Source organism: Acomys russatus, chromosome 7 (genome assembly GCF_903995435.1).
Source record: "Acomys russatus chromosome 7, mAcoRus1.1, whole genome shotgun sequence".
NCBI lineage: Eukaryota > Metazoa > Chordata > Mammalia > Rodentia > Muridae > Acomys > Acomys russatus.
Window position 1 is genome coordinate 15,543,530 of NC_067143.1, and position 26,413 is coordinate 15,569,942.

The 26,413-nt window shown below is 42.1% G+C and overlaps 1 protein-coding gene across 2 annotated transcripts in view; it reads left to right on the forward strand.

Moving 5' to 3' along the window:
* Nucleotides 1–484: 484 nt before the first annotated feature.
* The window catches only part of Gabrb3 (gamma-aminobutyric acid type A receptor subunit beta3), a 234,308-nt gene continuing 208,379 nt past the window's right edge, over nucleotides 485–26,413 (forward strand). Inside the window, exons 1-3 of one of the 2 annotated variants that reach the window (XM_051148644.1) lie at nucleotides 485–621; nucleotides 1,467–1,558; nucleotides 1,757–1,824. In XM_051148644.1, the coding sequence (XP_051004601.1) occupies nucleotides 542–621; nucleotides 1,467–1,558; nucleotides 1,757–1,824 (240 nt within the window). In that variant the 5' untranslated portion in view covers nucleotides 485–541. Of the gene's footprint in view, nucleotides 622–1,187; nucleotides 1,342–1,466; nucleotides 1,559–1,756; nucleotides 1,825–26,413 lie in introns of those variants that run through there. The other variant, XM_051148643.1, reaches the window with a different exon arrangement.

The window sequence follows — 26,413 nt, forward strand, 5'->3', positions numbered from 1 at the left end:
GTAGAGTGTACAGATCGGGGTGTGTACTAGCCAGTTCTTGTTTTTTTTTTTTTTGTTTTTTTTTTTGTTTTTTTTTAAAAATTTTTTAAACCAATATTCCAGCAATTTTCTAATGACCACCAAAGGATGGAGTCCTGCCACATGGAAAACAAAGATACCTTATAAGGTGGACGTTTCTGGTCTACACCAGAAAAATTGCATTATTTCCCATCTTTGTAATGATAGGCTAGGGTCTGTGAAGTCTGGCTTGAATTGCAGTTTATTGACAGTTCATTATGAATGCATTTGTGTGATCAGGAAGGATTCCGCACTGACATGGTTGTGCTGGAGACTGGCGGAGCTTAAGGAGACCGTTTTACACAGTCATATTTGATAAATAGATAATCGTGCCGCCATGCAAAGGGCTGGAAGATGGGCCAGGCGGGAAAGCCGGGGGTTGGGGTAGGGGTGGAGGGAGGCGGGGATCCCCACGTTGCCGTTGGTTCCTAGCTCAGTGACGGTGTAGTAGAGCAGATCCCACTCAGGCTGGAGGAGCAGCGCCATGTGCTCCGGGCTCCAGGCCCTGCTGCTGCCAATCTGGCTTTCCTGGACCCTGGGGACCCGAGGATCTGAGGCCAGCAGGTGAGGATGGGGCTACCTCAGAGCTCTGCAGCTTGGCTCCGGACCAGGCAGCGCGCCAAGGCTCTGCACGCATCCACTAGCTCTCCGGCTGAGCAGGGCGGGGTTGGAGGTGGGGGTGGGTGGGATTGGGCGAGGGTTGCGGAGCACTTTCCAGGGCTCCACGGCCCTTCGGTTGCAGCTCTGAGCCCGGTGCCTCGCCTGGCAGTGGAGAGCTTAGAAGAGCTGGCTCGGTGGCCCATCCCCCGCCCTGCAAGGCGCCGGGCTGTCGTGGCTCTCGCCCGCAGTGTACGGAGCCGACTTGCAGCCACAAGCCCGCCCCTCCCGGCTAGCCCGGAGCGGCCGGCAGCTACCACTGCTAGGTTAGGCAACCGGAGCCTAGCGGCGACCACGGACCCATAGGGGGCGGGCGCTGTTTTTGGCCGGCTCCGCCCCCGCCTCCGCCCGCCCATTGCTCCCGCGCCAGGGCTCCTCCCTCCCAGCCCGCTCCTCCCCCTGCTCTCCTCCCCCTCCCCCCTCCGCCTCCTCCGCTCCGGGCCAGCGCGGCGGCGGTGGCGGCAGCAGCAGCAGCAGCAGCAGCCCCGGCTGCGGGTCGCGACGGCGGCGGGGCGCCCCCTCCCCCGTGCCGGGGCGCGGCGAAGGGATGTGGGGCTTTGCGGGAGGAAGGCTTTTCGGCATCTTCTCGGCCCCGGTGCTGGTGGCGGTGGTTTGTTGCGCCCAAAGGTAGGGTCGCTAGTGGGTTGACGGGAAGCGGGCCGGGCGCGGGCTGGCGCGCTGTGTGCGCGCCGGGCGCTGGCGGGTGAACCTCTGCCTGACCCTGTTCTCTGTACTATGTGTCCCTCCTTTAGCGTAAACGACCCCGGAAACATGTCCTTTGTGAAGGAGACGGTCGACAAGCTGTTGAAAGGCTACGACATTCGCCTGAGACCCGACTTCGGGGGTAAGAGGGATGCGCGCGGCCGCTGCGGGAAGCGCGATCCACCGGGTTTGGCGGTCTGGGTGGAGAGGGAGGCGGGGGCGGTCTCCGTGGAGCTGCAGCGGGGTGGGGTGGGTGGTCTTTTGCGAGTCCCCCATCCTCAGAGCCACCCGTAGCCCCTGCTGGAGCCTGGCTGATCACGGTGTGCTGCGCTTCCCGCAGGTCCCCCAGTCTGCGTGGGGATGAACATCGACATCGCCAGCATCGACATGGTTTCTGAAGTCAACATGGTAAGTGCCTGAGCTTCCCCAAGCAGTCCCTGGCCCTACCCGGCCGCCTGGGCCCATACATGTCTCCCGTGCTGGGCTGGAGGCCTGAACCGGCCTGGGCTTCTTGGCCCGCAGGGGAAGCCGCGCGCTCTGGCGCCGGGCTCCTGGCCGCCCCGCTCCCTGCACGCTTGTGGGCGCCTGGCCTGTCGCGGGGTCCTAAGCTGGTCCAGAGTTCCGGTCCTCAGAGCCGCCCAAAGCACTCAGCGTCTCAGGAGGGCTGTCACCTGGTCGCGAGGCTTCGAGAGCGCCGTCTCCCCTCCCTTAGCAACAGGCGCTGAGGACTGTGAAGGGAGACTGGGTGTGGGGGCGGCTTTGCATCCCTAGGTGAAAGGTACTTAGGATTTCCTTTGTTGTCATTTGGAAAGATCTGCGGATTGCAGGAAAGAAGAGCAAGTAGCTGTAGTCTAAGTCTCAAGGCTTCTCTGGTGGGTCTCCTGGCCTCAGCCGCTGTTCTGAGGCCCGGCGGGCGCTGTCCTAGGTGCTGACAGAGCCCTGCCCTGTGCTCTGGAGGGAGGCCTTGCCAGGACTCTGGAAGGTTGGCATTCCAATGTCAGTGTTTATGTATATGCTGACAAGATTCAGTATTCTGGCCTGTGGAAAGAGGAGGTCAGTATCCCCAGGTGCAGACACGGCGCACCCTCCCCCACCCCTTAATGTGCCAGGACATAAGACGCTAAGCAATACTGTGAATTTAAGGAATAAGTTTGATTTCTGTTTAGTGGCACTATAGGAATCCTAAGAAAGGATTATTTGGAAGCAATTTTTTTTTGGAAGTGATCATTCGGCAACTTTTCTTTTGAGAATACAATGTTGAGAATATGAGTGGGTATGTTTTCCTTGTTAATGTGGTGTACATTAGAATCACATGGGCAAACTTGCTTTCAATTCATATTCTCCCGTGCCTCAGTTCTAGAAGTTCTGTCAGGGTTGTGCTGGATTGGAGTCTTGGAGTATTCACACTTAAGGGTAGAACTTCAAGTTATTTTGAAACAGGTGTTTCGTGGATAGAATTTTGAGAATCTTTTACAATAAATTATAGAGCTAGGCGACGTACAAATAAATGAGAACAATTTAGTTCAAACTTGTATAAGATATATGTTTAAATAAACGCTATTTGTGGTTTATAGGAAGAGTATTCTACCAAGCTTATTTTCATAGTTTTCTAAAAAATATTTAAATTACAGCATGAGGGGCTGGACTTCTAAGTCAGGAGCATGGTGCACACCTGCCTAATATTTGCCAAGTCCTGACTTTGATCAACAGTTTATGCTCCCCAGCACCATAAAAAAAGAGAGAAGCAACAGTCTTTTTGTTTGTTTGTTTGTCTGCTTTTAAACTGTTTTTTTTTTTACTCCAAAGTATGTAACTCAGGACATCTGTGCATCCAGGTAGTACAGCAGGAAACACAGAAGGAACATGACTTTCGTGTACACTGAAGATAAACATTACGCATATTGATAAACACATGCTTACTTCTATCTTTACAATACGCTTTTGTCCAAAAGGTATGCTTTATGGACTGATGGGAACACTTTCATTTATTTACAATCCACTGTCTGAAACATTTCAGTTGGGAATTTCAAGATCTCTTGAGGAAACTAATTATGTGGATGTTTAGTGTGCCTCTGTGTCCAACATCATTGTATTGGATGTCAAATGGATCAAAATATACTGAATGGTGCCGTAAGAACTCTACACAGGGTTAAGATGATCAGAAGTATGAGGGGAAAGTGGATATTTTATGACTTCATTGTCCAGCTGTTGTGATGTAATGCTGACAGTTGATACACTTAAAAATGCCAGTTATTTGCCTTTGTTTATAGGCTATGAGTGGAGGTGTCCTAGTAATAGTAAGTAGGAATTTACCTAGTGTAAGATAAATTGAAGATGTAGACCACAATACAGAGCAGTGTTAAAATGTATAACAATCACTGTATCCAACATAACCGAAGTATGTTCTTTTATGCCTCCTCTTTTTGCTTTTTCACGAGAGTACTTTTTCTGGCTTTGGAATCATAACTTTATTTTGAACATAAATTAGGGCTTAGTGGCATGGGGGACCAATGCTTTTGGATAGATATGATTGACAGCCATGTTAGGTGTCTTCTTCCTCACAGAAGCAGACTAGCTAACATTGTACTGCAGAACACTCATGCAAATAAGAGCTATGGCACCTGACCTATTATTAAAAGCATCTCATATGTAGCAATGGTTATTATCTGAGGGGTGATTCTTGGCAGGAAACAACAGAGAATAGGTGAATTTAAAGCTTGAGATGCCATGCAGTCGTTTTTTCTTTCTTCCTTTTGGAAGCAATTCATTGAGTTAAGAGCTTGCTTGATCATGGGACAAAACCAAATACTATATATTACAAATACAGAAACAATCACCAAACAATGAGTAGTCTTGCTTTAAGAGTGTTGTAACTACTAGAATTGACAATGGCTGTTACAAAAAGTAGGACATGGTAAGCTCTGCTAGAGTAGATGACTGGCATGCAGGGTAAAGAGAGGGAGCAGAGAGAGAAAAGTAGGTGGAGAGGAATGTTTGTGATGTGTAAAGCTTCACGAAAGAAAGTTGAGTTAAACTGGATGGGCATGGATTCTGGCTGGTTTCAGAGGAGAGGATGTTCTGAATCTGGGAAGAAAATGGCAAAGGTACAAATGGCTGCATGAGCAAAATCAGAGTTGTGAAACTCAAAAAGCAGAAGACACACACAAGTTACCTGGGCCCCTCTGTATGCTGCTAGAGATTTTGCAAGGTAATTTGTGGAAAATAATACTCTGTAAATTGACAAGATTTGGGATGCGCTTTAAAGAGAATATTTTGGTAAAAATTTAAACTTAGAAGAGCAAAAATGGTGAGGAGTAGGAATGGCGGAATTAAAAATATTGGGATAAATGATTACGAGAAGACATGTTTGTTGTAACATTTCCTGAAGTTTTCACTCACATACATACATGTATACAAACACATGTATACACACATTTAAAAAAAACATACAAACACAGTCATATGTACACACACACACACACACACACACTTGTTTTCCCTGCAAAGAATTAGACTCAGGGCTGTGTGCCTGCTAGGCAGGTACTATAACATTGAGATGCCTCAGCAGTTTAATAGACATAGTTCTGAAAACATACATTTAATGAAATAAAAAAGTTTGCACACACTTTGAATTAGATTGTTTAGAAGCACATATATCTCTAGGTGGGAGAGATGAAAATATGCTTGTTTATGAGTTTTGGGGGCCATTGCTGCACAGTAGCAGCACTGTGCTTTTCTTTTAAAGCAACTGTCAAGCACTGTCTGAACCTGCAGGAAGATGTGTATATGATGCCCTAAGGAGCCTCTAATCTCAGCCAAACAAATATACAGATTATGTGTATGAGTGTGTTTTCTGATGAAGTTTTTTGATTTTTTTTTTTTTTTCAAGTAACTAGGAATGGATGTGGGTACTTTAATGCATAGAATTGCTTTTTGCCACAGCTTAGTTTATGGTTACTGGAGAGATTCTGCTACTTATTCACTTTTTTTTTTTTTTGTCTTTCAATTTTTCTTCTCTTGATCTTTTTATTTGGCTTCCCTGGCAGGGACCAGTCAACACTATTCTCTTTGATACAACTTGTTTGGCTTCTCTTATCACCTGATTTAAAATTTCAAACTCCCTTAAACTTATACATGGTAATGTAGTTATTGAGATGTAGCCTATAGATTTCTGAGAGATGGTATATGTGTGTGAATACTATTGACCTAAAATTTTTATGTCTGAGTTGTGGCTTTGGAGCTCAACAGTGGTCTTTGTGTAAGAAGCGTGTAGACTAGATAGGTAGACAGAAGAATAAGTGGCTGGCATAGAGGAAGTGTAAGGAACTGCTGAAAAATAAGACAGGTCGATACTTAGATATCTTAAATGAGATGTTTGTTTATTCAAATGGGTATTAGTTTGTTAGTTCATAGCATTAACTGCACTTCTTACCTTTTCACTATGAAATTCTGGGGACGTAAAGTAAGATCTGAGTTCTCTCAGTCCTAATACTATTTCTATGATTTAACTAGTGCTTTGTTAGTCCATCAAAATTAACTCAATCTTAATGAAAATGTAGGCACAGGATCCTTTTTCTTCCCTGCTTTCATACACCTACAGACCATTGTCTCTGTGTCTTGTCCTCATTGCAGTAAGGCAGCATCCACTGGTACTGTCTTAGCGCCTCTATTGCTGTGATAAGTACCATGACCAAAGTCAACTTGAGGAAGAAAGTATTTATTTCACCTTATGACCCCTAGGTCACACTCTGTCCCTGAAAGAAGCCAGGTCAGGAACTTAAGGTAGGAACCTGAAGGCAGGATCTGATATGGAAGCTAGGGAGAAACATTGTTTACTGCCTTGATCAGGCTTCGTTCATATAGAACTGGAAACACCAGCCCAGGGCAGCACCCCCATGGTGACCTGGGTCCTCTCTTATCAACCGTTAACCAAGAAAATGCACCATAGGCTTGCCTCTAGACCAATCCCATGGAGGCATTTTCTCGATTAAGATTCCTTCTTCCCAGTTGACCCTCGCTTTTTGTTGTTAATAAAAACCTAGTCTGCAAGGTCACCGCTCTTCACCATTGTAGTGCTTTGTGCTAATGTGTCACATGCTGTATTTTACCTTCATAAATCCACTTGTCTGTATTTAGATGTCAGTACAGTGTAGAAGACCACAGTTTGAGCATATTTCAAGAAGCTTTTTGGAGCCTCTTAACTTAAATAGAAACTCACGTTACAAAGCAACAGAGGGTGGCAAAGCTCCTCCGGTGATGCAGTGGGTTACCTTGAGGTACTTATACCAAACAGCATAGGGGCATATACTAAGATTCACACATGATGTTCAACATTCACACATGTTCATACACAAGTGTTCACACACTATGCTCACACATGCTTATGCTCAGATGCACAATGACGTATAACCTATACTATTAATTTGTTTTTATTGAGTTGTTTTCCAGAGAAGAGAAGAAGAAGCAGACCTATTTGGGCTAGAGTAAGCTGAGATCAAAGGTTTTGGGAGTTGTCTAACACCCAGTCTCTGACTTCAGAATTGCTTTTCTGTTGATGATTGCTGATTTAGCACCTAGTGCCATTTTGCACTCTGCTGGTTTGCAGGCAGGAAGCTAAATCCCCGGGAGATTTTTAGATACTTAAAAAGAATCTAGGCCTAGCAGCTTTGGTTTCACTCCCAAATCTGTGAACTCTAGTCTCAGGTGACTCACTGACCCTATGCTTCAAGTGCACAGATGGATACCAACACTATCGTGGAGGGCTCTGCAAAGAAAACTGTAGTCAAGGCATTATGCAACCCAGAAAATTAGAAGGCTGTCTGTCCCCTGTTCCTCCACTACAGGTATGGGCCACATCCAGAGCGGTATAAGAATTGCTACTAGCAGTTCAAAGGTAGGGAATGTGCTATTGTTCCCAGTGTGCAGAAGAAAGCTGGGGATGACTCAGCCAGGGAGAAAATGTTTTGCTGACCCAGTTGGGGGTTGGAAAGCTGCTTACCAGGAAGGCATTCTCGGAAAGGCCCACAGAGTGTGTGTCAGTATTTGATTTCAGGTTGCTGAGCATACAGGTATGGGTGTTCATTGAGAACTTTCCTTTACACTGCCAGTACGTTTCCTGCCTAAGCCATGAGCATACGTCAACGCCAGGCACTTATAAGAAAGCACAAATGAACTTAGGAAATAGATTACAGCAGCCCCTTACATAACAGTCTTTGTGAAGAGAAGCTTGTGTTTAATATTAGAACGAATGGTATAGGGAGCCCTAGGCAAATGCTTTTTGTCTTTTCCTCTGGGGAGGTTGTAAAGCTTCTGTTGTTAGAGATTTAAAAAAAAAAAAAATGGATCTTACCCTCATTTTCTTGTTGTGAAAAGCTTTCTTCTTGAGCCTGCTCAGGAAGTTTATGGTGCCTTGCATGTAAATATTTAGTTTTAATCGATGCACATTTAAAGAACAATTACGTCTGCTAGGGAATTCACTGAAATTCAGTTTGTTGAAAATTATGACCAGCTTCTGTCTTCGGCCTCCAAAAGCAAACCCTCTGCTCCTGTTTCCTTAGATGACAGGAAAGGAAAGCAGTTGGGAAAGTAACTTCTGCTGCTTGTGTTCCTTGTCAAATTTGGTGATTGTTCAAACAAAGAATGGCACGGCCATTAGGAGGTGGTAGTTCCTTCAAGTAAATGCATGCAGAAACTAAGGAAATGTGGGCTTCAAGGGGCAAGTGTACGTGAGTCTGAGAAAGAAAGACTTAAGTCAGATTGTAGACTTTGTGATTTCCACATGCCAAGTGATTTGGATCCAGTACTTGACGTATCACAGGTACCAGAGACTCTTTTCGTCCTGTGGGTCTGTGTTTTATAATGTGCACTCATCACTGTATTTTGAGGAGTAAATGAAGCACATGGAACAGTTGAAATATTTTGAAGTATAAAAGTGATATCACTGTGTAGGTTTGTAGTCTAGTTATGTATGTATGTATGTATGTATGTATGTATGTATGTACGTATGTATGTATGTATGATCTATGTATCTATGTATCTATCTATCATCTATTTATTTTTACATTCCTCAAATATTATATCACAATGCTCCTCAAGAGTGGTAATCGGCCTGGGAAAGTATTAAAGGTGCAGATGAGGAAGTGCCTTCAGGGCACACGAGTGCATATGTGTCGTGTAGCAAGGCAGGGACCAGGAACTGCTTCAGTGGGCTTCCCAACTCACCTCCTCGAGAATGACACCTATGCTTTCTGTGTAGGGGTCAGTAAGATTGTCGCTTTAAGCTAGGTTCTCTCTTTCTACTTTTCAAAGGAGCCATAGTCTTTCTTTCTGCCATTCATCACAGTTCTAACTTTATTTGATTGTCTCACTTGTGCAGCCCTCTCCATTAGGTCATGCCCTGTCAGGCAGGGCTGGGTCTGTGAATAGTGCTTGCTTTGTGCCTAATACTTAAGCGGTGCCTATTAGACATTTGCTAAAAAAGTGGTATGAATGAAAGCAAACAGATGCATGCACATACAAGTACATGAATAGGTATGAATATTTCCACGAAGATATTTTTATTTAACTTAAAACTTGGGTGCATGTGAAGACTCTTCCAGACAAATAGGCATGCAGTTTTTTTAAATTCGTGAGACATAATTCAGTCAGAATGTGTATAATTGTACTCTACATAATACGATAAGCTGCACATAAAATCTTCTGTAGCTGCTACCTCTGTCACTAGGGAGCTTTTATGCTGGTTTCAAAGCAGAAAAACGAGTAAAAGCTTCCACTAGCCCCACAGAAGTCGGCCTGTGTCAGTGTTGGTGCTGGTAATTCTAAACCAATCACTGTGTTTTGACACAGAATTTTGTCTTGCCTCTGAAAACACATGAGCCTTTCCAGGCAGTCGGGGAGTTGAGATTGCGCTTTTTATAGAGACTCCTTGGGCCATGCTTCCTCTTCCCTCCCTACTCTTCTGTCCAGAGACGTGGTAGTTTTCAGTTGCTTACTGATTTTTTTTAGGGCTGTGTACTTTAGAACCATTTATGTTAGCCATTAAGAAAATTATCTATCTGAAAAATTTGGAAGAAAGGACAAAGACAGGTCATGTATCTTGGAGATTTGCTGTGCCATCGATTTAAACCAGAGTCTGGCTTTGCTTTCTGGGACTGGGGTGTAGATTTGCCTTATTTGTAGTTTTTTTGTTTTTTTGTTTTTTGTTTTTTAGAAAACTGCATCATGACGTAGAATCCATCACTAAGTGCTAGCTAGCTATTGTATTTCTTTGCATTTTCCCACGAAGCTCAAGCATCACACAGCAACATTTTAATAATCATAACTTCAGCATGAGTGATTCTCACATTTAGATGAGTAAAAATAAGATTAAGATGTGAATAAAACCACACTCACTTAAAATCCCTAATTTGTGCTTCTTTATTCATTTTAAAAGAGTATATAGAGTCCATTGATTATATCATGACATATTTTACCCATTTACTTCTTACTGAGAAAGTAAATTTTAAAAGAAAATGTGTCATTGAAAGGATTAACAAATATATAAATTAAAAAGTTTCTACATAGTTGTCAAATACAATTATATACACACTATATCTCTATCTATCTATCTATCTATCTATCTATCTATCTATCTATTTATCTATCTGTCTATCTAGTTGGTGATGGTTATAGGTGATATTTTTGTACACAAAACTAAGTGGTTTTTCTTCATAAGCCAATTAGAAATAAAAGCAAAACAAAACAGGACTTTGGTTCACAGTAACAGACTTTTGTGCTCATGAGAAGGTTGTTAATTTTAAGCCTCTGTTTTTTTTTGTTTTTTTTTTGTTTTTTCCTGAGAGTGCTAGAGGAACAACTTTTATGTTTGCAAAGATGAATTCATTGGAAAATAAAATTCTCAAATGGCTTCTGGGTTAACCAAGCATTATTACTGTTGTAGTGGAGGTTATGAAAATAGAACAGAGTCCCCATTACATGGAAAGCAAACTGTGTGCGCTTAAGTTCTAGCCCAACAGACTAGTTTTGAGAACAAAATGTGGCTTATTTGGCTGCTGGTGTGGCTTGTTTTCTGGAGAGAAGTAATAGAGCCCTGGCGATACTTTATTAGGACTGAAGGGTGGTGGTGGTGGAGCAGGCAGACTCCAATGTAGCATTCCATAGAAAAGTCCCCTTTTATCTTTAAACACATTATCTTTGAACACATGTCACAGACCTTCTGACATTTCTGTTTTTTTCAACAAGGTCATGCAATACATACTCTGTTTTGTAAGTGTCCCCAAAGTGCAGGTGTTCAACAGTGTTGAAATGTGACACCTTTAAGAAGTGATCAATATTAATGCCATTGTACTGCTTCTTGATAAAAGGGTGAATTTGACCCCCTTTGCCCTCTGTAGAATGACACAGCAAGAAGACCTTGCAGGTGACTTGACCTTAGACTTCCTAGCCTCCTTCAACTGTAGAAGACAAATTAGTTTTCTTTGTAACTTACCAAGGCTCAGATGGTCTGTTATGGACTAAGACTCCATAATAAAATTGCAACTTATGTTATCTTTGCATAAAATAAGATTCTATCTGGACAAATCTTTCTAGTAATACTAGACAGATCTAAGAGAAAGTAATTTTAAAAACTGCCTCCGCAGTGTGACCGATTTTGTGTCGTTTTATAAGTTGTGTATACATGTTCCTGAATAGTTCATGGCAGTATCTCAGAGCACAGATACATTTCTAGACTTTTACATAAGACACAGTATCACCATAGGAGGGGAGGATTGCTTGTTTTAGCTTGGAAGTCCCTTGGGGGACTTGTTTATGGCTCAGGGATTACCAAAGCCTGGTGTGAGTGGGAGAATAAATCAAAGTCGATACATAAATACACAGAGTCCAACATTTTAATTGTAATCGTGTTTCAGTTTTTGATACTTAGAAACACGGTAAGCTGGCTTAAGACAGATTGAAGAGCCTTGGAATGAGATCAGTGGGCAGGAACACTTGCTCTGTAAACCCGAGGACCTGAGAACCCAGCATCCAAGTGGACAGCTGGGTGTAGCTGCACATGCCTGTAATCCACTGCACATGCCTGTGACCTGGTACTGAGGTTTCGAGACAAGTGGATCCTGGGAGCTCACTGGCAACCAACCTAGCTGAAATGGCAAGCTTCCAGGCCACTGAAAGGCCCCACCACTAAGCAACAAGATCGGTAATGAATGGCGTTTGCTTGTGAACACATATGCTCTTGTAGTCACTCACATGTAAGCACCATGCCATAAAACACACACGCGTGCGCGCGCGCGCGCGCGCACGCGCACACACACACACACACACACACACACACACACACACACCACAATTTCCACTTCATATACTCATATATACACACACACACAAGAAAGAGGAAAGATTCCTGACAGGGCACTGGCTTCATCAGTAAGGTACTGGCTATGCAAGCACAAGGCTGAATTCTCACCTGTAGCACTCCTGTAGAAGCCAGACATGCTTGTGTACCTCTGTAACTCTAGAGCTGGTGGGGCTAGTAGTGAGGGGGGGAGGGGGACTGGAGACAGGAAGATCCCTGTCCTTTGATCCCTGCCTCAGTGGACAGCTAGACTAGCTAATTGATGAGCTCTGAATTCAACAAGAGCCTCTGTTTCAGAATCTGAAGTCGAGAGAAATAGAGCAAGTCACTTTGTGTCAACCTCAGACCTCCACATATCTGTGTGTATTTGCACATATGTAACTCTCTCTTTTTCTTTTTCTCTGGATTCTTGTTTTGGAAGGGGAATACTCATTTGCCTTTCTATCATCTATATCTATCTATCTATCTATCTATCTATCTATCTATCTATCTATCTATCTACATGTATGTATATATCTATCTATCATGTATGTATCTATCTATCTATCTAGTATGTATGTATCTATCTATCATCTATCTATCTATCTATCTATCTATCTATCTATCTATCTATCTTCCTATCTGTAATCTATCTGGTATCTATCTTTCTATCTGTCATATGTGTTTATCTACCCAGCATCTACCTGTTATATCATACTGAATAAAAACCTTTGTTTACTTTATGATTGAAACTGACTGTCCGCACTTGAGAATTTACCTTGTAAACTGATAGTTTTTAACTCCATGGGTCATTTCCACCACACTCTAAGGAAGATAACCCACAGAGGCTGTTGGAGGTTGAACTTGCAAGAGCACCTTTGCAGTAGAAAAAGTTAGCTGTCAGAACAGTTAGCTCACAGAGAATGGTTGGAGAGAACGTGGAAACATCCTTCCTTTATGACTTTTTATCACCTTCCTTGTTTCTGTGAGCAAACACCTGAGAATCGGGTTAGAGAAAGAAGGGTTTAGTTCGCCAGTTTAGATCTAGCCATTTGTGGTGGGGGAAAGCTTGGAGGCAGGGCTGTGAGGCACATTGCCTTGGCAACCAGGAAGCAGGGATCTGGCTTTCCTGTAAATCTTCAAGTGGGCTGTGGATATGTCTCCTGAAGCCAAAACATCTTTCTGTTATTTATCTAAGATAGCTAAACTGGGGGTGAGGGTCTCAAATTGTCCACATTCAGATTTAATAATCTAGTGGTTCTTTTTTTTTTTTTTTTTAACATTTTGTGGCATTTTAGTAATTTTACAGATTTTTGCATGGAGTTCACAAATATAAACCAAGGAGAAGAAGGTGCAGGCTTGGCCGTTGTCAAATGTACGATCTATTTAACCAAATGCAGGATGAAGAGACTGCATTTGACCTGGTGACACTCAGAGGAAGGACAGCAGATTGCCAAGAAGAGACTTGATACCCTATGAGAATATACAGGGGGAGGTAATCCCCCTCAGGAACAGTCATAGGGGAGGGGAATAATGGGAAAATGGGGGGGGGAGGGAGGAATGGGAGGATACAAGGGATGGAATAAACATTGAGATGTAACAAGAATAAATAAAGAAAAAGAAAAAAAAAATAAAGAAGACAGTTGCGAGGCAGGAGATAGAGCAAGGATGTGTAAGGTTCTGGATCCCCAGCTGGCAGCTTAGACTAAAAAGGTGGAATGTGTATCTCACAGCAGCTGTGAAAACACAAAGTTTTACTGTGTTCTAGCCTTTCCTGATGCCTGGTCTCAATACAAAACAATGTTGCATACATAAAATCCAACCTCGTAAATTGTAGTGAGTACGGATGAAGATGGTGGCTTTCCACACTACATGCAAAGCCTTAAGTAAAATTGTTCAATTTTCTAAGTTCTGTAAAAGGAAGAAATCAAATGTGCAGATTCTTATGTAACTCAGAGTCTACCTTTTTAAGATTATGTAAATCAGCGCATGGCGTGGCTCACATTTGCAAGTCCTTGTTCACTCCACTGAAATCACAACAAATTAAATAGTTCAAAGTGTTGAGCTTCCCCTTTTTTCCTCATCATATGTGAAGCCCTTCTAATAATGCATGGTGGTGCATGCTGAGAAGTTTTTGCAGTTTCCCCATGTGACATTACAACGTTGGTCTGCTGTGGTAGGTAGTCCACGTATGTGCTACTAGAACTCTCTCTCAGTCTGCCAACCACTCTTGTTCTCTGGCGGCTCTGGCAAAGTTCAGACATTCAAAGAGGCACACATCTTTTTTTTTTTTTCCTTCTTCTAAGTTTAATAAAATTAGCACAGATCAAGCATAAGCAGCCCTCTGAAAGCCTGGGTGGGTGTAGCTCACAGGCAGGCATTGCTTGGCTCACAGGAATTGGGGGGGGGGGGCAGGGCCATCTCAAGTAGCATCTGGCTTCTTTGCTGCTGACCAGGATGACAGTTCTCTCTTATTACCAGATAAGAAATGATGATCTTACCTGCTAGCTACTTCCCCCTCCCCTTCTTTTTTTCAAGTTAAATACTTCCAGAGGAATTCCTTCAGCATTTTTTTTCTTTCATACTTCTCAATTTCAAAACAACGGGAAAAGATTCTCTTTTCTTCTCCCACATCCCCGGAAGAGAATGTATGAAAAAATTTCCAAGGGCTGACAGGAAAACAAGCATCCTTAACCGACATGTAATTTCCGGCTATATACCCACCTTTGCTGCAATTCAGAGTTGATTATGCAGTAACGTGCAGCTAAAAGACTGGAAAGCATGTCATCCTATTGTGCTTATAATAACCCTGGTCACTTGACTAGCAGGAGGGCCTTGCAGTTAGTCCCACGTGTTTGTGAACTGTTTCCTGTGTGAATTATCACAATAGTGGGAGTGTTTCTAGGGCACAACACTTTTATGGAGATTTTCTTGTTTTGCTATTTTCATTATACCCAAAATTCAAAGCCAATAATGAACACAGTAAATAATAGCCTGAAATGGTAAACATAGTAATAGAATTTCATCAGTCTGACAAGAGTGCCTTTTGGGACAGCAGGTAAGTGGAGTGTAAGGGACTGATTTTGTAAATATGTGGGGAGAGACACTAGTGTTAATGCTTCAGACTGAAGTGTTAGCAGGATAATTCAAACTAGGCTTTATGCACAGATTTGAAAAATTCCAGGCTTATCAAAGGACCTTGCGTCTTGTAGCTTACCGTGAGAGCTAGCTGGAAGGAGTCAAAATAGTGAACCTTTCCTGTCTTAAGTTTCAAAGTAGGTAATGACACTTAGTGATGGCATCTTGTGTGACTGATTTTAGGTGCGTCGTACTGCTGACCTGTGTCCTCTTGCTCGGCCTTTCTCCTTCATTCCAAAATCCTTGGGGTTTAGAAGGTGGCTGGAATCTTATATAAGTGACTGAGCCATCAACACAAACAAAGCTAGCTTTTGATTATCCATGTTTTATAGCCCGTGGCCAGTTAAGTGACCCAGGAGTAAGCTTTGCCCATATGACTTCAGAGGCACAATTCTGCCGAAGCATCATGACCAAAAACCAGAAGAACCTCATGAAGAGTGTGCTCACATGAGCTCCGGAGTGAGCATACCATTGATGAGTCAGTTTAGGGGTCAATCACACAATTAGTTCACGGCAGATGCAGATCACGGTTCAGTGACTGAAAGTGGAAAGAGTGGAAGAAGATGGTGACGCTGGGCTGGGTGAATTGAGCAGTGTACAGTCAGCATTGCTAACATTGCTAACAGCATTCTGCAAAGCAACTTGGGGAAAAAGTGGGTAGGGACACAGACTAAACAGCATTTAAACAACAAATACGTATTCACACAGATACGCAATCTGGAAATAGGAGATCAAGGGGGGGGGGGGGACACATTCAGGGCCTGGTGAGGGTTTGCTGGTTCACACATTGAAGCTGCTGGGATCTCACATGGCAGAAGGACCAGAGTCTTTGCACATGTCTTCAGAGGTCACTTACTCATAAAGATATAGCAAGGGCACAAGTGTTATATCAGAACGTTTAAGACCAAGGCAGGAGCAACATGAATTCTAGGCTAGCCTGGACTATCTGGTTAGAACCTGTTTAAAAGAAAGATGTTTGTTGGGGCCTATGTTGATTTTAACCATTAAGAATTCCATCATGACCAAAGCACTTTTAAAATCCCTCACTGCCCAGTACTGGCATCCAGACACCCTGGTATCCAACTTCAAACTCAGGGAGGGAGGTTATAGCATTCACTCCATAGAAGAGTAGAAGGGCACAGAAATGACTTAAGGAGGTACAGAGGACATAAACAGTGAAAAGGGCGGCAAAATCATTGTAAGAGGAAGGATTATTGTTTGTTTCACTACTTGGAATATTGGGATGTCTGGCTAGACTTAATTAGAAAACAGAATTACACTTATCTTTTAGTATCCATGGGGAGTTACTTCTGGGAACCCTGCAGCTTCCAAAGTCTGGGGATACTCAAGTCCATCATACAGAATGCTCTGTTACATACCTGTGACCTGTGTATGCCCTGCCATATTGTTAGGCAATGCCCAGTTTGCTCTATTTATTTGCAGTATATATCCTAGGCTGACCTGGCCAAGAACTCCACGTTCTCCTGAGTGCCAGAGTACTTAATTTAATTTAACGCAATATAGATAATGTGTCCATAGCTGTTACTCTGTATTGTTCAGGGGATACTGACAGGTAGAAAAGTTTATATATTTTGTTATAGGTGAGTTGTCCGCCACCCCTTCCCCCGCTGCCCCCGCCCCCCGAATATTTTTCTGCCCATGGCTGATGGAATTCATGGATGTATACCCCATGGTTACAGTGGGCAGACTAGTTTTTAGTATGTAAATAATTGAATTCTGTAAAATTTCTGTTCTTCCTGGTTTATCCTTGACAAAAATGCTGGTGCAGTGGGCAGCTGCTTCAAGTACATGCTCTTCCAGGGAGTGGCAGCCCCAAAGAAGCCTGTACTGTAAGGCTTAGTGACATGCCTAGTGCATGTTAGTTGGAGGAAAACAGGAAGGAGACTGGGCAGGTCAAAGGGCAGCAACAACTTCTCTTATATTAGGGATGGAGCTTTGTAGAGACAGTACTCACATTGCTTTTTTGTACCTGCCACACAGAAGATTAAATAAATTCCTTTTTTTCTTCTTCCTGATTTCGAGCCAGTCTTGTTATGGCAGCCCAGATTGGCCCAAACTCTCTATCCTCTTGCCTCAGTCATCTGAGGTCTAGCATGCACCTTCACCTCATGCAAGGTTCTTAAATTACCTAACGCTTTGTCAGGTGTAGGAACTTTTTCCCTGTAAGGTACTCTGTGCTCTCAAAAAAATAATCACATGTTTAGAGTAGAGAAAATGCCTATTCATTAGGAGTTTGAGTACTCACTATACCTGCACTATTTTTATAAAATCAATTTTACAATTTTCTAAAACTAAAAGAGCTTTGACCCACAATGGAAAAAAATGAATATATAGAAAATATAATCTCATGCATTAAAGTTTTTATGCACATAACACACACACACACACACACACACACACACACACACACACACACACCTACCTCCAGGTAATCATCATTCAAACTTTTAGTGCTATAGATGATTTGGGACTATTAAATATTTTTATATATTTTAAGAGTTATATATGATTCTCTTGCATATTCGAATAATGTTTTTCCTTATTTATATATTTTTAAATTATCTCTACTTATTTACTTGCATGTTTTTTTTTCTTGGTATATATATGGGAGTCAGAGGATAACTTGTGAGTGTTGGTTTCTCCTTTCACTGTGTGAGTTCTGGTCATTAGGCTTGGTAGCCATTACTTCTATTCACAGAGTCATCTCAACAGGCCATGTATAAAATACTGTCCTGAGGAGTCTCCTATTGTTGGATATACAGCTTGGGTGAATATCCTTTAGTGTGAATAACTGTATTGTGAATCACTTCCTTCAAATGTATTTTATCCTATAGATTTGCAGAATCCAATCAGTTTTGAAAGTTTTGACATATGTAACTAAAAATCTTTGAAGACAAGAGCTTCTTTTGGCTTCTGTTGAATTGCCTAAGAATGTTCCTTAATAATAGAATTAATTTCTGTTTGTGAATAGAAAGAGAACAATATTCTTCAACAGTGATAGGATTTAAAGCCCAAACTAAATTCAATGTTCACACTGTTCTTAATTTTATCAACATCTTAATTCAATCTCACTAGCAATAATAAAAAGCACATGCAATGTAGTAGTCATATTTAAATTGATTTGACATTCTGAGAGATATAAGCATAGAGAATGAATTAGTACGAAGGTCCATTCGCCCACATACATTGTGCACATGAAAATAAGAAGTGTCTCAGAAATCATGCTTTGGGACTCTGAAGCCACATCTGCTCATTTTCATGTAGAGAGCCAAGTTCCCCCAGGACACTGAGTGACTGAGCTGAGCTTTGATCCTTTAGGGGCAGAAGCTGGGGCAGAAGATGTAGGGGAAACTGAGGGCTGAGCCGTTGTTGTACCAGAGAAGTCATGTTATCTGGGAGAAAGGCCTGATTGGTGTCAGCGCCTTGCTATCTGTTAGGAGTGCGGTGATGTCTTATATTTAGCCACAATCAGCTGATTATTTGGAGAAGTTACTCAATGACCCATTAGTGTGCTTTGCCTACACAGGTAGTATCTGAGAGACACATTTCCATGTAGTTAATGAGAAAAGAAAAAGTCAGACATCCTTTAATATGATCCAAAGTTTGGCCTACTGATGCAGAGGGAAAGTGGTCAGTGGCGATTAATAGTAATTGGAAAGGGAATTTGGATGGAGTTGGACTCAACCACTTTTCCTTCCATTCTAGATATCAGTCCTTCACTTTGCCCTGCAATAAGACCACCTTATCCTTCTTTGTGGGAGCTGAGGTATCAAGGTCCTACATTTGGCCAAAAGCTCTCTTTAGTTTCCAAGAAGGCCCTTTGTTCTAGTCTTCTGAACTCTTTCTCTGTTTTCCGTTCCTACTGTTCCTTTTGCTCTGCCAGAAATTTTGTTGCTGTAGTTGGGCATGGTGGTACATGCCTATAATCCAACCTTTTGGACTGGGTTATAGGCAGGAGTATCATGAGTTTACACAATGAGACCCTGTTTAGAAATAAAAAAAGAAAGACAGAAAAGAAAGAAGGAAGATAGATAATTTTAGTCCAAATTGTCCTTAAGTCCAAGGAAGGAAGGAAGGAAGAAGACAGGGAGAGAAGGAAGGAAGGAATAAATAAATAAATAAAGAAAGAAAGAAAGAAAGAAAGAAAGATTTTAGTTCGACTTGTCCTTAAGTCCCTGGCCCTGCCTCCCTCTGTAGATAGAAGGAAATTTTCTCAAGGTTCTGTTGCTCTTGAAACCATAGACATGTACAGCTTTGAATAGAGCTGCTTTTAAAAAATGCTTGAAATGTCATAGCAAACCTACATGCTAGAGAAAGTGTTTCTCACTCCAAGCGTCTCCCAGGAAACAAGTTCATTACTTTATCTTCATTGTCTTCAGAAGCCAGAACATTCTTTGTTTTTAAAGTTTCCTTTGCCACTTCTCTTTTCTGATACTTGAATGCAAAATTTTTTTTCTCCCAAAAGATTAAGAATATTGGACACTTCTTCTGCTTCTTTTCCAACCCTGGCCTCAGGTATTTTCAAAGAGGCTCCTCTTTCTCATCACCACATGGGGCTCATCCCTCCATCTGATTTTGGCCTTTCTTCTACCCACACACACTGTCTACTTTTCAACAGGACATTTGAAGATACCAAACGTCTTTATAGAAGAGTAACCCCCCCAAACCCTTTGCTCACTCCCTGCCACCAACTGTTGAATTCTTTTTGTATGATATTTTCCTTGACCACAGATTTTTGGGTGCTATTTCTGGGTCAGTACCAACTTGTGTCCTGGTCTAGGCCCTTGGTGTTGCATGACCCAGTTGAGCTGGACTTTACCTTGCCATTTAGTCCCAGGAAAATTGCATCTCATTTCTCTTTTTTACCAATATATCATACAGGCTTACCTACTAATTTTAGTAATATATTGAAACACGGTCCTTCTTTCCCATTTCCCTAATTTGGAGTCCTCATGTGCAAACGTTGGTTGTTTCCTGTGCTCTGGTTCTGCAGACCCAGTGCTACTTCTCTACTCTTTCTGCTGTTACCAAGATATGAACTCACAAACAGCCCGAGAGCAGGAGACTTGGTAGAATGGAGACAGAAAAGTTACACTGATGAGTGACAGTCAGCTGGGATAAAGACTAGCTCGGCAGTCTGGGGAAAGGTACCCATGACCTGGCCAGTGGACCAGCCTCTGATGCTTGCAGCAGCATGCCAAGTAGCAGATGGCAAATCAGGAAGCTTGAGGGTTCTCATCAGACATTTTTTGGTTAATACAAGATTGGGCTTCTTTCAGAGAAAATTCTAGAGCAAAGAATAACAATAGACACTTTAAACAAGACTGTTAGTATTTTAATCAAGTAGATGGCCAGAGGCAATAACCAAATGAAACCAAAACCAAAATAGACCCTTTCCAAGCCAGCAGCCAGAGAAGGAATCTTTAGGGTCAATATAGAGCCATATTTTAGTCTCAGGGGACATTTCCACTACAGAGGATAGATAAGTGATCTGGAAAACCCCAAACAGTTTTGCCAACTAAGGACCAAGCATTGTGCAACATGGTCATTAGCCTAGTTTAAATGTTCTTACCAAAGATAATCAGGTAATAATAGATTTGCTTATGAGTGTGATTTGATTATCTAACAGTGTACGTGTGTGTGAATACCATGATGTACACCATAAATATAGTTGGCCTTTTTATCCACTAGCAATCCATCCATGAATTCAAACAAATGTGATCGGAAATAAAAGAAATCATTAGCACAGCAATACAAAAACAAAAATATAAAAAATGCAGTACTCCGTAACAACGACTTCCTTATCATTTACACTGCATTACAGAATTTAAGTAATGTAAAAGTGTTTTCAAGTACCCAGAAGTGTTTGAATAGGTTATGTGTGAACATTATACCACCTTATAGAAGGGAGCTGAGCATGTGCAATTTTTTTTTTTTGAGGAATGTCCTGGAATGACTAGACACCTAGGAATTACTTTGTATACAACTTTTATTTTTCAATTAAAATGTACATGTTAAAAAGGCTCGTGGGTAGATGAGACTAAAGGTGGGTAGATGAGACTAAAGGTGGCTATGCACCTCTGTTCCTGTAGCGAACGCTATCACCTAGATGTGGTGATATGGTTTGGCATGGTTAGAATGGAACCAGAAAAAAAGTACTGTGGGTCTCTCTGCTTAAGAATATTGACTTGTTGAACTGAAAATATGGATTTCAAATAGCTTTTTTAAAAACAAACAAAACAAAACAAAAACAAAAACAGTAGAACATGCAGGCATAGTAGCTTCAATCCCAGTATTTAACAGTATTTAATAGACTTCTCCTGCCACACCTCCTAATCCTTCCCCCAAACAATTCTGTCAGCTGGGGACCAAGCATTCAAATCTATGAGCCTATGGAGCCCCCATTCTTATTCAGATCGGGACACCAACCAATCTGAAATCAGCAGGAAAAGAAAGTTAACTTGGCTGTAGGAAGACTTGCAGAGGAGGAAGCAATACTATACTTCAACCAAAATTCAACTGGTCGGCCCTTACCACATAATGGCATGAGGTTCTAAAGAAAATGACTTGGATTTATCATTGGCTTTTCCTGAAGGTGCTTTGAGAATATTGGAGGTGAGGAAAATTAGGAGCCAAGCATCCACCTACACGTGAGGAGGATGAGGTGGCTGGTAAGAAGCCAGGTCTCAGCAACCCTCTCTAGAGCTCCAGCAGGAGGGGGTGTGGTCACAGCTGCTGCACCTCTGGGCCCTTTTCCAAGATTCTGAGGCCAGAGTCTTGGAACCTCTGAACTTCCATCCACAGTTGGTGTGCACACATTCCTGCATATTTCTCTGCTTTGATCTCTGCGGTGAAAAATTTTCCAGTTGATGTTGAAAAGGTTACTTGATTTTTAATATTTGATTAAAGTGAATTGTAAAATGTGCTTTGTTTAAGAGAGGGATACTGTAAATTCTAGAGTGCTTTGTCATAGGAAACTGTTCTTCCTCTCAACTTCCTAAAATGAAAACTACAAAGGTGCAGACTTCAGCTAAGTCTTGACAACGCAGAGCCTTTGAGTTTCAACTGCAGTAGCTCTTGAATGTTTCATAATCTAGGATGATCATAGACACCGAAATCTCAGTGTGACCTGCATCTGCAAGAGGACCAAGAGCTCAGGGCCAAAATGGGCCACATAGCAAGACCTTGTTTCAAATAAAACAAGACAAATAAAGAGCTTAAAGATCTAGAATAATTGCATTATTCCTGAAGGCTGGTTCCATTTTCTTGGTGGTGGGACGGGATGGGAGTGAGGTTTAAAATGTGCTAAATGTGGCATTTTAAAAAGATCTTAAGGAAAATATGATTATATCCTAATGACATTTGGAGATAAATGAACTTTGTAAATTGTAACTGCTTCCTGAAGTTTCTCATGTCTAGTGAGCTGTAAACAAAAGTGTAGTATATTATTTTAATTTACTCCCTGGGTCACAGTTCCAGGGAGATCCCTCTCAGGGCCCTGTGTCGCCTGTGGGCCCAAGTTTTTCACACTTCTGACAGTTGTGTAACATTTATGAGCTGAGCAGTTCATGAAACTGTTTTCTTGAAAACATTTGCTTTATTAAAGCACATTTAAAAATTGATTTTTCAGTTTAATAGAGCCACTAGACTATAAACGAAGTTGTCCTCTTCATAAAAGTGACTTATTTACATTTAATGCAAACATATTTTCTTTAAAAAATTGAAAACAGTTGGAACTGAAAATATAATTATGCCATTTCCCCATTTTTCCCTACTATACAACCCTTCCATGTACCCCCCCCCCCCACACTGTCTCAAATTTATGGCTTTTATTTCTTTAGTTGTTGATGTTAGCATCTATATCTATATCTTTCTATATATATCTTACATAGAATCTATCCTGCTCACACTGTATATTGTTACTTGTATTTATATGTTAACCAATTGGGGGGAGGGAGTCTTCCCTGAGCAAACCTATTTCTCCCACTCTCAGCAGACTTTGATAGCCTGTAGTTCTTTGTCTAGGCTTGAGGCTTCATGAGCTTTCCCCTTTCCATGTTAACTTGTCTGTTGACATTGTCCTTGTTCAGGACTTGTTAAGAGTTTATGGTTGTAGCTTTCCTGGTGTTCCTAGGAGGCACAGCCTCATAGCATACTTCCTTTGGCTCTTACAATCTTCCCACACCCTCTCCGTGATGGTTCCTGAAAATTAGGCACAGGAGTTAGGTTGTAGATTTATCAATTTAGACTGGCTACCACCTGGTCAGTTTTCAGGTTTTCTGTAATGGTCTCCATCTGTTCCAAACCTATGGTTTGTTTCTCTGTTTGCTTTTGTTTTTTTATTTTTGATGAGGAATGGGAGCTGCACTTACCTGTGGGTATAGGGATAAATGCTTAGAATGCAGTTAGGGATTATGCTGGTGTACCGACAAGTTTTTTATGTCAGTTTGACACAGATAGGGTCACCTGGACAGAAGGAATCTTAATTGAGAAAATGGCTCTTTAAGATTGGCTAGTATGCAAGTTTGTAGGGCATTTTCTTGATTGATGTTTGATATGCAAGGGCCACCTCTGTGGGTGGTTCCACCTCTGGGCTGTTGGTCCTCAGTGCAATAAGAAAGTAGGATAATGAGCAAGCCAGTAAACAGCAGCCTTCCATGGCCTCTGCAGTCCCTTTCTTTCCTAAACTCTTTCTTCTCTGAGTTGATTTTGGTTTTTGTGTCTTGTGACAGCAATGGAAACATCACTAAGACAGTTTTATATTATAGTAAAAATTGTAAGTTGTCCTCTAAGATCCATGTGACCTTCTGATATGATTGCCTATCTGTTAAGTGGGCCTTAAGGACCACTTAAATGGGTCTTATTGTTAGCATATAAGTTCCTACCCCTAGGTTGCTTAGGCATCTCCTGCTGCTGCTAGGGTGTGCCAGATTATAAAGGGGGAAAACCTGCCACCTTGTTTCTCTCTTACATTCCCGCCCCCCTCTCTCCCTTGCACTTTCTCTGTCTATTTCTCTGTCCCCCTGGGTGCCCCCTGCCCTTTTTCTCCCTACACTTCTACAATAAATCTCTCCATATTCTATCTGTTGCATGCCATCTTATTTTTAATGATAACACTTACATGGGCCACTGCTTTACGCTTGGGATTATTTATTTAATTTTGTTTTAGTGTGAGGGTGTTGCTAATGGAACTGGTATTACAGACAGTTGTGAGCTGCCACAAGGTGGCTGGGAATTGAACCCCGGTCCTTTGGAAGAGCAGACAGTGCTCTTAACTACTGAGCCATCTCTCCAACCCCTACCCTTGGGCTTATTAAATATATATTTTTATTAATCTAGATTCTCTGCCCTCTGTGTTGCCTGGTTGTCATTTATTTAACTGAGGAAGGTCCAAAGATGGTGGCATGCTTGCGAGTTCTATTGCTTAACACAAAGCAAAGGGAGATTTGAAATCACAATGTATATTTTTGTGTGTATGCGTGGTCCTTGTGTGCTGCTGTCCATGTGTTTAAGTACGAGGGCAACTTTGGGTGTCCGTCCTTGCCTTGCCTATGATGGGATCCTTTAGTTGTTTGCCACTGATTAGGCTATGCTAGCTGGCTTCTGAGCTTCCAGGGACTCTTCTGTCTTTATCCCCTCCCTTCCTTAGGAGCAATCAGCTTTATGTGGGTTCTACAGATTCAAAGTTGGCATCTTTTCCATCAGCCTATAATGCTTATTTTTACAACAACAGAAAAAGTTGACACATCTGTTTTGTCTTGCAGCTCCCTGGTTTGAGCAGGGACTGCTTCTCCTTCTCTCAGTTGGCCTATCTAGAAAACATTTGATGGTTACTGTCTAGATATGAAAGGATTATAAGCAAACACAGATCATGGAGGGCTTCGTCTTAGTTGTTTCCTATCTTTCTGCAGGGAATGTCTTCCATGGCTACCAGTGAGTAGGAAATGGATTGAATTTAAGTTTTAGCTCCTACTTCTCATCCTGTTGTTGTTGTTGTTGTGGTGGTGGTGGTGGTGGTGGTGGTGCTAATGTGCAGTAACAAGAGACACAAAGACATAGGGGAAGCAAAGGGAGAAAGGAAAAGGGGTCAGCGGCTCCTTTGAAAAATATTACTAGGGTCTGGAGAGATGATTGAACAGTTAAGAGAGCTTGCTATTCTTTTAAGAGGACCGGAATTTGGTTCCTGTCACCCACATGGAGGCTCATTTCCAAGGGATCCGACCTCCCACTCTGGCTTTCAAAGGCACTAGGCAGGCACTCATTGACATCACATATTAAGAAAATATTTCTAACCAGACTTTCAATTAGGGCAGAGATGGAGGAGTGTCATTTTTCCCTTGTCCTTATTATATTGGGTAAAGGAACCCAGATGTAACATGGTAAGTTGACATCAGAACTAGAATGCAGAAGAAGGCAGCCTACCTATTCATTGCTTTTCCGTGTCCTGGTCAGTGTTTGGCTTGTTTGCTGGTAGAGAAAAAGAAAGCAGAACAAGTTCTGCAGTAATTTATCTGTCGTGGAACCTGCTGGGCATTCTGGAGCAGCTTGCCTCTAGCAGCAGAATTCCCTCTCAGGTGTGCATGGAGGATGGCTTCAGAGAAGCCGCATTCTGGGCTGTAAAACAAAACCTCAGCGTGCTTCAAAGATCCCATGTTAAGCAGTTTCTGTTTTCTAGTCATAATGGAATCAATCTGGAAACCAATGAACAAAAGACAGTAGGAAATCTCCAAGCAATAGAAAATAAACTTTCCAATGGTCCTTAGGTCCACAGGGAAAATTTCAAGGGGAAATGATTGATCTGTACTGTGGCATGGAAATGTGTGGCATTGCAGCTGGGGACAGAGGGAACAGGGTGAATGGGAAAGCTTAGAGTTGAAAAAAGGAAAGCTTTCAAGCATATGTTTTCAAAAAATTGGAAAAGGAGGAACCAAGTCAAGCCAAACAAAGCAGATTGAAGAAAGGTAAGAGCGATAGTAAATGGATCTGGAGGCCAGTGGATGCAGGTCCAGGGCAGAATGCTGCACTAGTGTGTGTCTGAAGCCTTGAGAACAAATAGTTTCTTAGCTTCAGGCAGAAGTGAAAGAGAAGACATAGATACTGGTGCTCAGAAGCTCTTGCCCACTCTATGGGAGTGAGGATTTAGATGCTGTGAACAGCTTTCCACATATTCACTCTCAGTAATTCATGAAATAATAGATCTGTGTACTTAATAGTCACCACTTAGTAGCTTGGTTGGTGGAGTATTTGTCTAGCATGCATTGATCCCTAGGCTCCAACTCCAGCACCACACAGGTACAGAAGCTAAGGGATTTGTGTCTCAGATCTTCACATGCAGGGGTCTATGGCAGCTCAGGAAGCAAAGGCAGAGGGAATCAGAGGTTCAAGGTTATCACTGGGTATATATAAAGTTGTAGGCCAGGCTGGGCCACATGAGACACCACTTCAAACACAGAAATGAGAGATCTTTGTGAATAAAGCTTAGTTCTGGAAATATGAAAGTCTGGCTTC